General features: G+C 45.6%; 2 protein-coding genes across 2 annotated transcripts; one reads left to right on the forward strand and one right to left on the reverse strand.

The window, feature by feature from the left end:
* Positions 1–1,824: 1,824 nt before the first annotated feature.
* LOC139782214 (uncharacterized) lies at positions 1,825–5,650 on the forward strand. The gene is made up of 4 exons (XM_071721185.1): positions 1,825–3,865; positions 3,965–4,051; positions 5,246–5,449; positions 5,607–5,650. The coding sequence occupies exons 1-4, from the start codon at positions 1,825–1,827 to the stop codon at positions 5,648–5,650; spliced, it is 2,376 nt and encodes a 791-aa protein (XP_071577286.1).
* Positions 5,651–8,552: 2,902 nt separating this feature from the next.
* Positions 8,553–11,387, reverse strand: LOC139782215 (uncharacterized). The gene has a single exon (XM_071721186.1). The coding sequence runs from the start codon at positions 11,385–11,387 to the stop codon at positions 8,553–8,555; it is 2,835 nt and encodes a 944-aa protein (XP_071577287.1).
* Positions 11,388–11,804: the final 417 nt, after the last annotated feature.

Consider the following 11,804-nt stretch of genomic DNA (forward strand, 5'->3'; position numbering starts at 1 on the left):
TAATATTTTTAACATTCCTGTATAAATTGGAGTCTTTAAATACTGCAGCATCATGAGTATTTCCAGGGTGGCGAATACAAATATCTCTAAATCTGTACATAAGAAGATTTATTAATTATGACCTGCAGTATCCTGTGATTAATATCCTGTGATTAATATAAATTGTAAATAATACACACCTGCATTTGTCATCGACAACTGCCTGTAAATTAAAAGAAGGCCAACCCTTACGGTTAACGTAATCCCGATAACCCTCTGACGGTGCTAATATGGGTATATGAGAACCGTCGATGCATCCGATAATTTGCGGTATGTGGGAAATTCTCTCAAAACGTGATGCTATTTCAGAAGTTTCAACTTCATTTGGCATTCGCAGAAAGTCTGGCATTATCAATTCATTGATCGCATTTACAACTCGATACAAACATTTTTTTACAGTGGACTTATGGATGCCAAATACGTTTCCAACTACCCGATACTCTGCGCAACTTGCCATTTTATATAATGCAACAGCGACTTGCTTCTGAATTGATAACGGTTCTCTTGATTTCAAGAAAAGAGGCTTTGGCTCCAAATTCGGTTGTAACGACGAACACAGATAATCAAATGTATCCTTTCGCATTCGAAAACTTTCTAGCCAATCTGAATCAGTGTACGTCGTCAGAACAATTTCACTCCAAAAATGATTACTCCTCAGTTTCATCCATATACTTCTTTCAACTCTTATTGCGTTTAAATACGTTTCCAAAATGTTATTCATTGGTAACATGCGTGCATAATGCGTAAGCATTGCCATTTGGAGCCTCTGCAATCGTTTAATTCTGTCCCACATCTGTCTTCTTTTACGCATAATATTCATAAAAAGAAGATTTCTTCTTCTATTATTTTCAAAAATAAATTGGTAATAAAACTGTATAAAATACTCCTCGGGTGTCATTATATAAAATTAATGAACTTGATTCGAACTTAATGAATACAATACTTGTTAATCGTCAAACTGTCAACGATAAAAATATTTAAAGGCGTAACTTCAGACTGAGCTGTCAAATATGGTAAGATTCAGGGCGATCTCAAATACGATTCCGTCAATTTTTAGGTCTCTTTCGGTGTAAACGAATGATAACTAGACCTACTTTGGGTCACAATATAGGTCAGGCCGCGATCAGGTCGCTGGGTGTAAACGTAGCCAATGACTATCGTCGAGCCGCAAGCTCGAGCAGGCACACTAGTCACTTCCGTAATGAACGCGGAAATCGGGTATCGCAGCGCCGATGCGCGCGCAACACACACGGCGCGCGCTACTAAGGCCCATGTATCTGGCCTCTATAGAGCGTTTACGGAATCGTTTGCTTAGTGGATAATACCTGTAATATATCCGGGCTCCTAACGAGAGAGTACGCTACTGTACGACACGGCGTACGGGAGCGTGTGCTCCGAGAGTCAGGTTGCTCACGGAAGTCGAGCGTGACACACGTGTATTATATTCAATATAGACATCGTTAAGAATACTCTACTTTATTACCGATCCCAATATATAACAATTGGCGACGAGGACAGTGTTTGTCGAACCCAAGTGCATATTTTGTGGAAGATTAACGTTTTTAACGTAGCATTCGTGAACCACAGTATACGAGGCACGCGGTAAAAGGAATTCTCGGAATTCGCGGGGGTGATACAAGTACAGTGTTCGGTAAAAGACTCGACGATTAATTTAGCGAAGTCAGCGACAGAGAACATCGTGTGACTGAAATAGAGACGCTGGAGTGGACGGAAACTTAAAAAAACAGCAGAGCAAACGGTAATTAATGGAAAGATCATTTTCGAATGTCGGGATCAAGTAAAGACATAATCGACTATACGAAAACGTCGTGGATTCAAGAATTGAAAAAAGCTCATTTAACTCAAATTCTGCAAAAATTAGAAATCAATTTTGATGCCAAGGCTAACATCGACAAATTACGCAGAGTTCTACGCGCCCACATCGAGGAAGTAAACAAGCTAGCAGCAGAACATAACAGAAAGGACGTTGAAGACGAGAACGATAATAAGCACGGAAATAACATTATTCACACAATGACGGGCAATAGTGGAACCAAATTAGAGTTTCACCTTGGACAGGACGATTGGGAAATGTACGCCGAACGTCTTGAGTTATATTTCGTAGCTAACGATGTGAAGGACGAGAAACAAGCCGCGGTATTGCTAACAAAAATAAGCGCCGACACTTACAAACTTGTTCGAGATCTGTGCGCACCAGATAAGCCAAGTACGAAGACATTCAAGGACTTGGTGAAATTAATAAACGACCATTTGAACCCGAAGCCGTCGGAGACGATGGAAAGGTGCAAATTTCATAAGGCGCAACAAACAGAAACAGAGACAGTAGCCGAGTTCGCGGCAAGATTGAAAAGTTTAGCAATTACTTGTAATTTTGGTGAGGTTTCGATAGCATTGAGAGATCAATTTGTATGCGGACTAAAAGATCACGCGACGAAGACTTTACTGTTCCGTGAAGATAAACTAACGTTCGAGACAGCGTATAGATTAGCAACTACATTGGAAGCAGCGGAAAAAAACGCATCCTCGACTGATAAAACGAATCCAACGACAGAGACGACAAAAGAATTGGTGAATAAGATTCACGCGAAACCAAATGACCGACAATTCCAGTCTCGGGGAAGAGGCTCTTATAGTGGCAAACGAGGCAGCCGACGATACAACGCAAGGCAGGGGACCAAGGGCAATCGAGAGGCGAGCAGTAACACGAATCCAAAGCGCTCATCAGCATGCTACTGTTGCAGGAAAAATAATCACTGGGCTCGTGATTGTCATCGTCGGCAGAGTACGTGCAATACGTGTCATAAGAAGGGACACCTGTCAACAGTATGCAGAGCGAAAGGGTCCATTCAACAGCTGCAACGAGATTCAGAACGAGAGGAAGAGCAACAAGATGACTACGACTTCTACGCGATGACCATCGGCGAGAGAATTAGCGGTAACATGAACCGTACTAATGTAAATATGATAGCAGATCCTATGTATTTAGAGGTAACGATTAATGGTAAAGCGATAAAAATGGAAATCGATACAGGCTCGTATGTAACGGTGATCTCTAAGAAAGATAAAGATAAATATTTCCCGGAATGTAAAATTGAAAAGAGCAACATGTCATTAAATGCGTACGGTAAAGTTCCACTGGAACACGAGGGAATAATGGATAATTTAAATGTAAAATTGGGCAACCGAAGTGTAACTCTTAAAATGAGAGTAATGAAAGGTAACGGTCCGATTTTAATTGGTAGGCAATGGTTAAAAGCATTAGGATTATGGCCGTTAGAAATTACTAATAAATTAATGGATTGCAACAAAATTAATTTGAATGTAACTAGAGACTTTGCAACAAGGTTTCCAAAATTGTTTGGCAAGGGTCCAGGTTGTTATAACAAGGGGATGTTAAAATTAAGAATTAAAGAAGATGCAAAGCCTGTAGCATTAAAAGCGAGACATTTACCTTTTGCACTAGCGAGTAAAGTGGAAGACGAATTAAAAAGGTTAGTTTCATTAAGTCATCTTGAGAAGATTGACGTTAGCGAATGGGCGACACCGGTCGTGCCAGTAATAAAATCGGATGGATCAGTCAGAATCTGTGGCAATTTTAAATTAACCTTAAATCCTTGGTTAATTAAAGATAGACACCCGATACCGTTGATCGACGAGATTTTTATAGCGTTAAGAAACGGCAAAACGTTTTCGCAAATTGATCTCCAGCATGCTTACATGCAAATTCCAGTAGAAGAAAGCAGTCGGGATTACTTAACTATTATAACGCATAAAGGTTTCTACAGATACACGAAAATGACGGAAGGTATAGCATCGGGTCCGGGAGATTTCCAACGGAAAATCGAACGATGTGTAGCGGGAATTGAAGGCGTAATTGCGTATCTTGATAACATATACTGCACAGGAAAAAATGACGAAGATCATTTGAAAGCGTTATACGCGGTATTTGAAAGACTTGAGCAATGTGGATTTCATGTAAATATAAACAAGTGTGAGTTTTTCAAAGAGAAATTAGACATATTGGGTTTTGTTATTGATAAAAACGGGCTACATAAATCCCAAACAAAAGTAAAAGCAATGACACACGCCCCAATTCCAGAAGAAAAAAAGCAACTAGAATCTTTTATTGGTCTGATTACGTATTACGCGAGATTCTTACCAAATAGAGCTGAAAAATTAAAACCACTTTATGATTGTGCAAAGCTCGAAACTTTCAAATGGACGGCAGATTGTCAGAAAGCGTTTGACTGGGTCAAAAAAGAATTGATTTCACCGCGGGTATTAGCACATTACGATCCGAACGAAGATTTAATTTTATCATGCGATGCGTCCACATACGGATTAGGCGCAATACTTTCGCATCGGTACAAAGACGGGACAGAGAAGCCAATAGCGTTTGCATCAAAAGTTATTCCGAAAAACGAGTTAAGTCGTGCGATCATTGATAAGGAAGCAAGTGCAATTGTGTTTGGGTTCAAGAAATTTTACAATTATGTCTACGGAAAAGACATTACATTAAGAACAGATCATAAACCTTTAGTTTATATCTTCGGTCCGAAACAAGAAATTCCATTAACGGTAGCCAGCCGATTACAGAGGTGGGCATATTTCTTATCTAGATTTACATATGAGATAGAGTATATAAAATCACAGGAAAATAGTAACTGTGATGCACTCTCAAGACTTCCAATCAATGACAGCACTCCGATATTTGACAACGAATTCACAGCGATAAATTACGTAGCGGAATCGTTAAACACGATAACTGCGATAGAAATTGCGAAAGAGACAAAGAAGGATAAACGATTGAGTAATATAATTCGATATATAAATGGTGCATGGCCAACGGTAAGCGAGATGAATGAATACGAGAAAAAATTCTATACGAAGCGAGAAGAATTGTGTGTCGAAAAAGAATGTTTATTGTGGGGGTATCGCATAGTGGTTCCAGATACAGTGAAAAACAGCGTATTAAGTGAAATACACGCCTCACATTTTGGGGTGGTAAAAATGAAAATGTTGGCAAGAAATTACGTGTGGTGGCCGAATATAGACAAAGACATTGAAAATGTCGCGGCAGAGTGTAAAGTGTGTGTGCAAGAGCGAAAGAAACCATGTAATGTTCCATTAAACCCATGGCCGTACCCAGATCATTGTTGGAGTAGAATACATATTGATTTTTTAGGTCCGTTCCACGGACATATATTTATGATAATCATAGATGCTTATTCAAAGTGGGCGGAAGTTGTCGACATGAATAAATGCACAACGGTACCGAGAGTTATTGAAGAGTTTAAAAAAGTTTTAGTCAGATTCGGATTACCAAAGCATTTAGTCACCGACAATGGTACGCAATTTACTAGCAAAGAATTTAGAGATTTCTGTGCAAGTAACGGGATCAAACAAAGCTTTACAGCACCGCATCATCCAGCAACAAATGGTGCAGCTGAGAACTTTGTGGGAACCTTTAAAAATAAAGTCGATAAAATTATGCAAAGCGGGAAATCTCTTGATTATGCTGTTAATCTTTTTTTATTCGATTACAGATCAATTGAACATTGCACAACTGGTAGATCACCAGCGTTCATGATGTATAAGCGCGAGATAAGAACGCGTTTTGATTTAATTAAACCAAGTGTTACAGATCACGTAGGGAAACGACAATTAGCGCAAGTGGAAAATAAACGCGGCAATCGAAATGTTGAATTCCATACAGGTGACACGGTAATGGTTGACGACTTTAGTGTTAGAAGCAACAAACGTGTAAAGGGCACGATAATAGAACAATTATCACCGGTAACATTCAAAGTAGAAATCGCACCTGATAAAATATGGAAACGACATGTCGATCAGATTGTTCGATTCCGAGCGGCAACTGATGATAGCGATAAAGGTACAGCGGTACCAGCGAGCAAACCTGACGTTGCATTGCGACAATCGGAGCGTTTAAGAAAAAAAAACAGATGTATTTCAAAATAAAAAGGGAGGAGTTGTAATATATCCGGGCTCCTAACGAGAGAGTACGCTACTGTACGACACGGCGTACGGGAGCGTGTGCTCCGAGAGTCAGGTTGCTCACGGAAGTCGAGCGTGACACACGTGTATTATATTCAATATAGACATCGTTAAGAATACTCTACTTTATTACCGATCCCAATATATAACAATACCATATAGATGGCAGCGCACTATCTTTCATATATCGATAAATCGCTGTGTTTCCAACACTCTTACTCTCACGATCTCTTAATCCCAGGTAGCACATATTAGTTTCATATACGTTTTTTGAACGTTTCTATTGTTTCATAACCGTAAAGAACCATTAAGAAACGTTTAAACAAAAACGTTTTTGAAACCATGATTTAAGAAACGTATTTTTTACGTTTCTACAGACAAAAATATTTAGTAAATTTTTCCTTTCAAATAATTTGTTTTATCTAATATATATAATAGTTTTAATAGCCTTTTTTGAAACATTTAAATTTATATTGCACTATAATTATTGCACAAAATAAATTATTTTATCCATGCTTATATATATCCGCTTATTTACTTACATTAATTTTGCCCTACCGGTTTTAATTTATTTGTCATCGGACAAAACTTTTTGGTTTATAGGATTTCGTGTTTATAATATTGCTCGGGGGGGTATTAGTCGCCCCGGATTCGCGAATGGTCTAAAGCGTGTAGCGATAACTCGAAGGACCAGAGGGACCGTTCCCTCACGAGATGTAACGACATGCAAAACGAAAGCGAAAGCGCGAGTGAAAAATGCAAAGCCAAGCGACTCACCGTTCGTTGCCCGTTGCCTTCTCGGATGGTGTTCTCTCGTCTCTCTATCTATTCCTCTCTCCTTCGTCCTTCCCTCGGGTAAGCCCTCCGTTGTAAGCGAGAAGGCGAGCCGGCAAGCAAGCAGGCAAGGCACGATAGACAAGCAAGCAGTGCAGGAAGGTAGGCAAGGCCCGAGATAGACAGGCGAGCGGTGCAGCGGACAGAACAGGCAAGCAAAGCACGGGCTCGAAGGGAGTCGACTCCGCGTGCTCCAAAATGTGAGTTGACGAGTTCGCGTTCGAACAGCGAATGTGTGCTCCGGTACTCCATCGTCTCACGCACCTGCGAATTGCGGCGCGAGCGAGTACCAACGTTTCCAGCAATTGGGCGGGCCACCCGCGGACGGGCAGCACGAGTCGGGTGAGTCGCGCGAGTGTTGCCTATTTATCGCGATCCGTCAACGTCTCGCGCGAGTCACAAATTACGATTTTGGTGTTACCGACGGTAACGTTTTGACCAATGTACGCTAATAATACATGCAACTTATTAACTAGTATATACAACTAACACTAAGGATGCTGATATTGACTATATACAAGCGAGCGCCAACCATGCCGCCCACCAAAATACAACGCATTGTATTTTATTCCTCCGAATCCGTGGCCCGTGGTGTTGTGCCCATCGGCAGGGGGCACAATTTCACCAAGGGGCGCAAGATCGAGCCGTCCGCCACCCGAACCGTGGCGACACGCGGGACTCCATCACTACCGGAGTGGAGCGCTTCCACACGGCCGCGTTTCCAGCGCAAAGGGGACGCGTTATCGTCCTTGATAAGCACTAACCTGGTGCATCCGCTGTGCTAGCCGCCACCGTCCTAAGCGATTTGTCGACAGCGGAGTCCGGTCGGGAGAGGGAACGGATACAAGAAAGGATTCGGTGGATAACGAGAAGCGACTTCTAAAACGAATAGGCATACATAAGCCTTGAAGGAGGAACTATCAAGAACGGTCCCGCGAAATCTACACCGCTAATTGAAAATGGCTTGACTGCCCTAACCCGTTCGACGGGGAGGTCTGCCATGGAGGGTTGAAGAGCGCGAGGATTCGCTCGGAAGCATCTGTAGCAACCGGCGAGGCGTCGGATCGCGCGATGTACTCCGATTATCCAAAACCGCTGGGCGAGCAAACACTGAATCGTGCGTCTACCTGGGTGTAAATTCGTACGGTGTACCTGTTCTATGACGAGCTCGGTCAGTCGGGTTTATTTGGTAGCAGCACAGGGTGTTTGGCCTCGTACGTCAATCCCGAGTGGATGAGTCTGCCGCCCACCCTGAGGATACCCGTTGGGTCAAGAAAAGGAGCAAGTTTGAGAAAAGGCTTGGGTAGTCTATTCCCGTTTCTAATGCTATCAATCTCGTCGCGAAATGCTTCCGACTGAACGAGTCTTACTACTACTAATAATGCTGAATGCGCTTCGAGTTGATCCACGGCCAAGGTCACGGGCACCGGCTTGGCCCCGGATCGACCTGTGAATCTTAGGAGATACGCTACTATTCTACAAATCTTATCTAGTGACGAAAATCTATCTAATAATGAATATAGCGGGTGCGATGGATCGAGCGCGACGAGGGATGTGATCCGTTCCTCCTCGCGGGGAAGGATGTCTTCCGACAGCACAAGCTCGGCGCGGGGCTCGAACTCCTCCAGCCACTCAGGGCCTCTTTACCATAACGAATTTGCCGCAAGTTCACGAGGAAAAAGTCCACGCGAGCAGTGGTCGGCTGGATTGCACTCAGTGGCAACGTGGTTCCAAGCCGATACTGCGAGTTTCTCCTGTATCCGAGCAACGCGATTGCGAACGAAGGTTTTCCATCGGTGCGGGGAAGAACGGATCCAAGCTAGAGCAACCTTGGCATCGGACCAGGCATACTCATCATCTATGTCTATATGTCCTTGCAGGACCTGACGGACGTAAGCGATCAGGTTCGCAAGAAGCAACGCAGCGCAGAGCTCTAAGCGGGGAAGAGAGATAGCTCGCAACGGAGCCACCTTAGATTTAGTAGAAAGTATCACGATCTTAATCCCCGAAGGAGAGACAAGACGTAGGTACACGACTGCACCATATCCCTGTTCGCTCGCGTCGCAAAAGCCGTGTATCTCGCGCCGAACGTTATCGCCCGTGGGAAAGGTACGAGGTATACGCAGGGAAGCTAGCGCGTCGAACTCCGATTGATAGCGTTCCCATTGACGGCGAACATCTGATGGAGGTTCGTCGTCCCACTCGAGCTTTAAAGTCCACAAACGTTGGATTAATCGCTTCGCGGTAAATGTCAGCGGCGCCAAAAATCCCAAGGGGTCAAAGATACGCGCTACCTCCGATAATATTGTACGTTTTGTGCATTTTCGAGTCAGAGGGTTAAGCTGAAACCCGAAGCTATCTGACTGCGAGTGCCAACGAAGGCCCAGGACCTTAAGTGCTTGATCATCGGCCGACTCGAAAGAAAGCGTCTTCTGACTACAGATTTCCGGATCGAGACCCCCCAACGCGGCGGGGTGGCTACTCGCCCACTTTCGCAACTCAAAGCCGGCACTCCGAAATAACTCGAGCAATTGATCGCGGAGCGCAATAGCTTGTTCGACGGTGCGGACACTGACGACGACGTCGTCCACGTAGAGCGACTCGAGTAGCGCCGCGTACACCAACGGATACTTGCTCCTATTATCGTGAGCTAATTTGAGCAAGCAATAAATCGCTAGAAACGGAGAGGCCTTTGTACCGAATGTGACCGTCTTGAGTAAGTAATCGAGGATTGGCTCTGATTCCGAAAAGCGCCAGACGATACGCTGATAATCGCGCTGCTTCGGGTGTATCCAGATCTGCTGGAACATTTGTTTCACGTCGGCGGTAATGACCACGGGCTCAGCGCAAAAGAGGAGTAGGACCGCGACTATGTCGGGCTGCAATTTCGGGCCACTGAGCAAGGTATCGTTTAAGGATAGCCCGTTCGGGCATTTCGACGAAGCATCGAAAACGACGCGAAGTTTTGTAGTAGTGCTGTCTAGCTTGTAAACCCCGTAATGGGGCAAATAATACACGCGACCGTCCGCGGGGAAGGGATCGCTCGCTAGCTCCATGTGGCCGTTATCTAAGTAATCCTGCATGAATGCGTTATAGCTATCTCGAAGTTCCCCATTTGATTTGAAACGACGCTCGAGTGCGCGTAGTCGATTGACGGCTATCGATCGAGAATCCACGAACGTAGGGAGGCCCGAGATGAACGGGTACGAGACAACGAAGCGACCCGAATGGTCGCGATAAGTGGTTCGGTCGAAGATCTCCTTGCAACGCCGATCCTGCTCGGAGCAAGGAATAGATTCGGGAACCTCTTCCAATTTCCAGAACTGCCCCACCGCGGCGTCAATCGACTCAATAGTAGTGGCGAAGGAGCGCAAAGATTGCTCGTGCAGTGATGGAGAGACCGCGCCTATCAAGACCCAGCCGAATGCTGTGTTAAAGGCGTCCGGTTCTCCGGTTTTGCCGGTACGCCGCCCGTCGCGTAACACGGACACGACAGATTCCGCCCCTAGTAGCACATCGATAGAACCGGGCAAATAGAATTCCGGATCTGCGAGCGACAGTCCCCGCAGGTGATCCCACGATTTAAATTCGACTCGGCTACTGGGCAACGGCGAGGTGATGCGGGGAAGCACGGTGGCTTCAACCGGGAATCGAATGTCGGTTTTATTTTGTACCCGGATAACGAATGAGGTGAGGCCCCTCGTAGTGGCGGCCTTCGTTTCGCCAATGCCTAACACCGTCGCGCGATGCCTTGTCCGAGAGAAGCCGCCCCTTTGAGCGCAACTTTCCGTAACGAAATTCGCCTGACTCGCGCTATCGAGCAATATGCGCACCGGGAAGACCCTGCCGTGAACGTCGAGGGCCTCCGCACGAACGGTCGACAGCAAGACCACGCGATTCGAAATGCTGGCCATGGAGAAGATCGGTTTATCGCCCGTATCCACCGGAGCCGCGGGATTGTCAGCGACCGGAGTGACCGCCAGGGCGGCCGCAAGAGGCGGGACGCTGGTCTGCCCGAAATGCAGGAGCGAGTGGTGTTTCGCCCGACAAGACCGGCAGGTAAAAGTGCTAGAGCAATTCCTCAAGTTATGTCCCGCGCGGAGGCAATTTAAACAAAGTCCCTGTTCACGAGCGAAGTTGTACCGCTCCTGGACCGAGAGCTGCAGAAAAACGGGGCACTTAGTCAGCAAATGCTGCTCCGTGCACTTAGGACACGCGGCGTTTTGGACGACGAGCGAGGTGGTCGATGCGGCCTTCTTTGGCGGCTGAGGTTTTGATTTACTCGACTGCGCCGAAGAGTTTGATGCCGACGCGAGAACCGTACAGTATCCCGCCAGAAATTTCGTTAAGTGATCGTACCGCGGCGATTCCACGGTCATGTGGGCCGCTTCGAACTTCTCCCGTAGCGTAGGAGTGAGCTTCTCTAATAAGTGATTTAGCAGCATAAAGTCCCACGCCTCCACAGGATAATCCAGCATACTCAGGGCGCCGCGTGTTCTCGGTGAACACGTCCAATAACGCGCGGAGGGATTCGGCGGAATCCGCAACCAACGGCTTGGCGTGTACAAACGAACGCCAGTACTGCGTTGCTAACCTGCGTTTGTTCTGATAGCGCTCTCAAAGCGCATCATACGCGATCTCGTAATTTTCCGCGGTCAGCGGCAAGTTTCTTACGATGCCGAGAGCCTCCCCCGATAGCGAGGCCAACAAGTACTGATATTTCTCGATAGCGGACACGCTGCGATTTTCGTGGATCGCCTTGTTGTACAGCGCGATGAACGATGGCCATTGGCCAAGATCCCCTTTGAATTGAGGGAGGGCGATCTTCGGCAATTTGATTGCGGAGTGATGCATTTGCGGCGCGCCCCGCGAGGACTCGTCGGTCCCCCGCGCGG

Source organism: Temnothorax nylanderi, unplaced genomic scaffold, assembly GCF_030848795.1.
Source record: "Temnothorax nylanderi isolate EJ_2023f unplaced genomic scaffold, tnyl_v1.0 TNYL_tig0395_pilon, whole genome shotgun sequence".
Taxonomy (NCBI): Eukaryota; Metazoa; Arthropoda; class Insecta; order Hymenoptera; family Formicidae; genus Temnothorax; species Temnothorax nylanderi.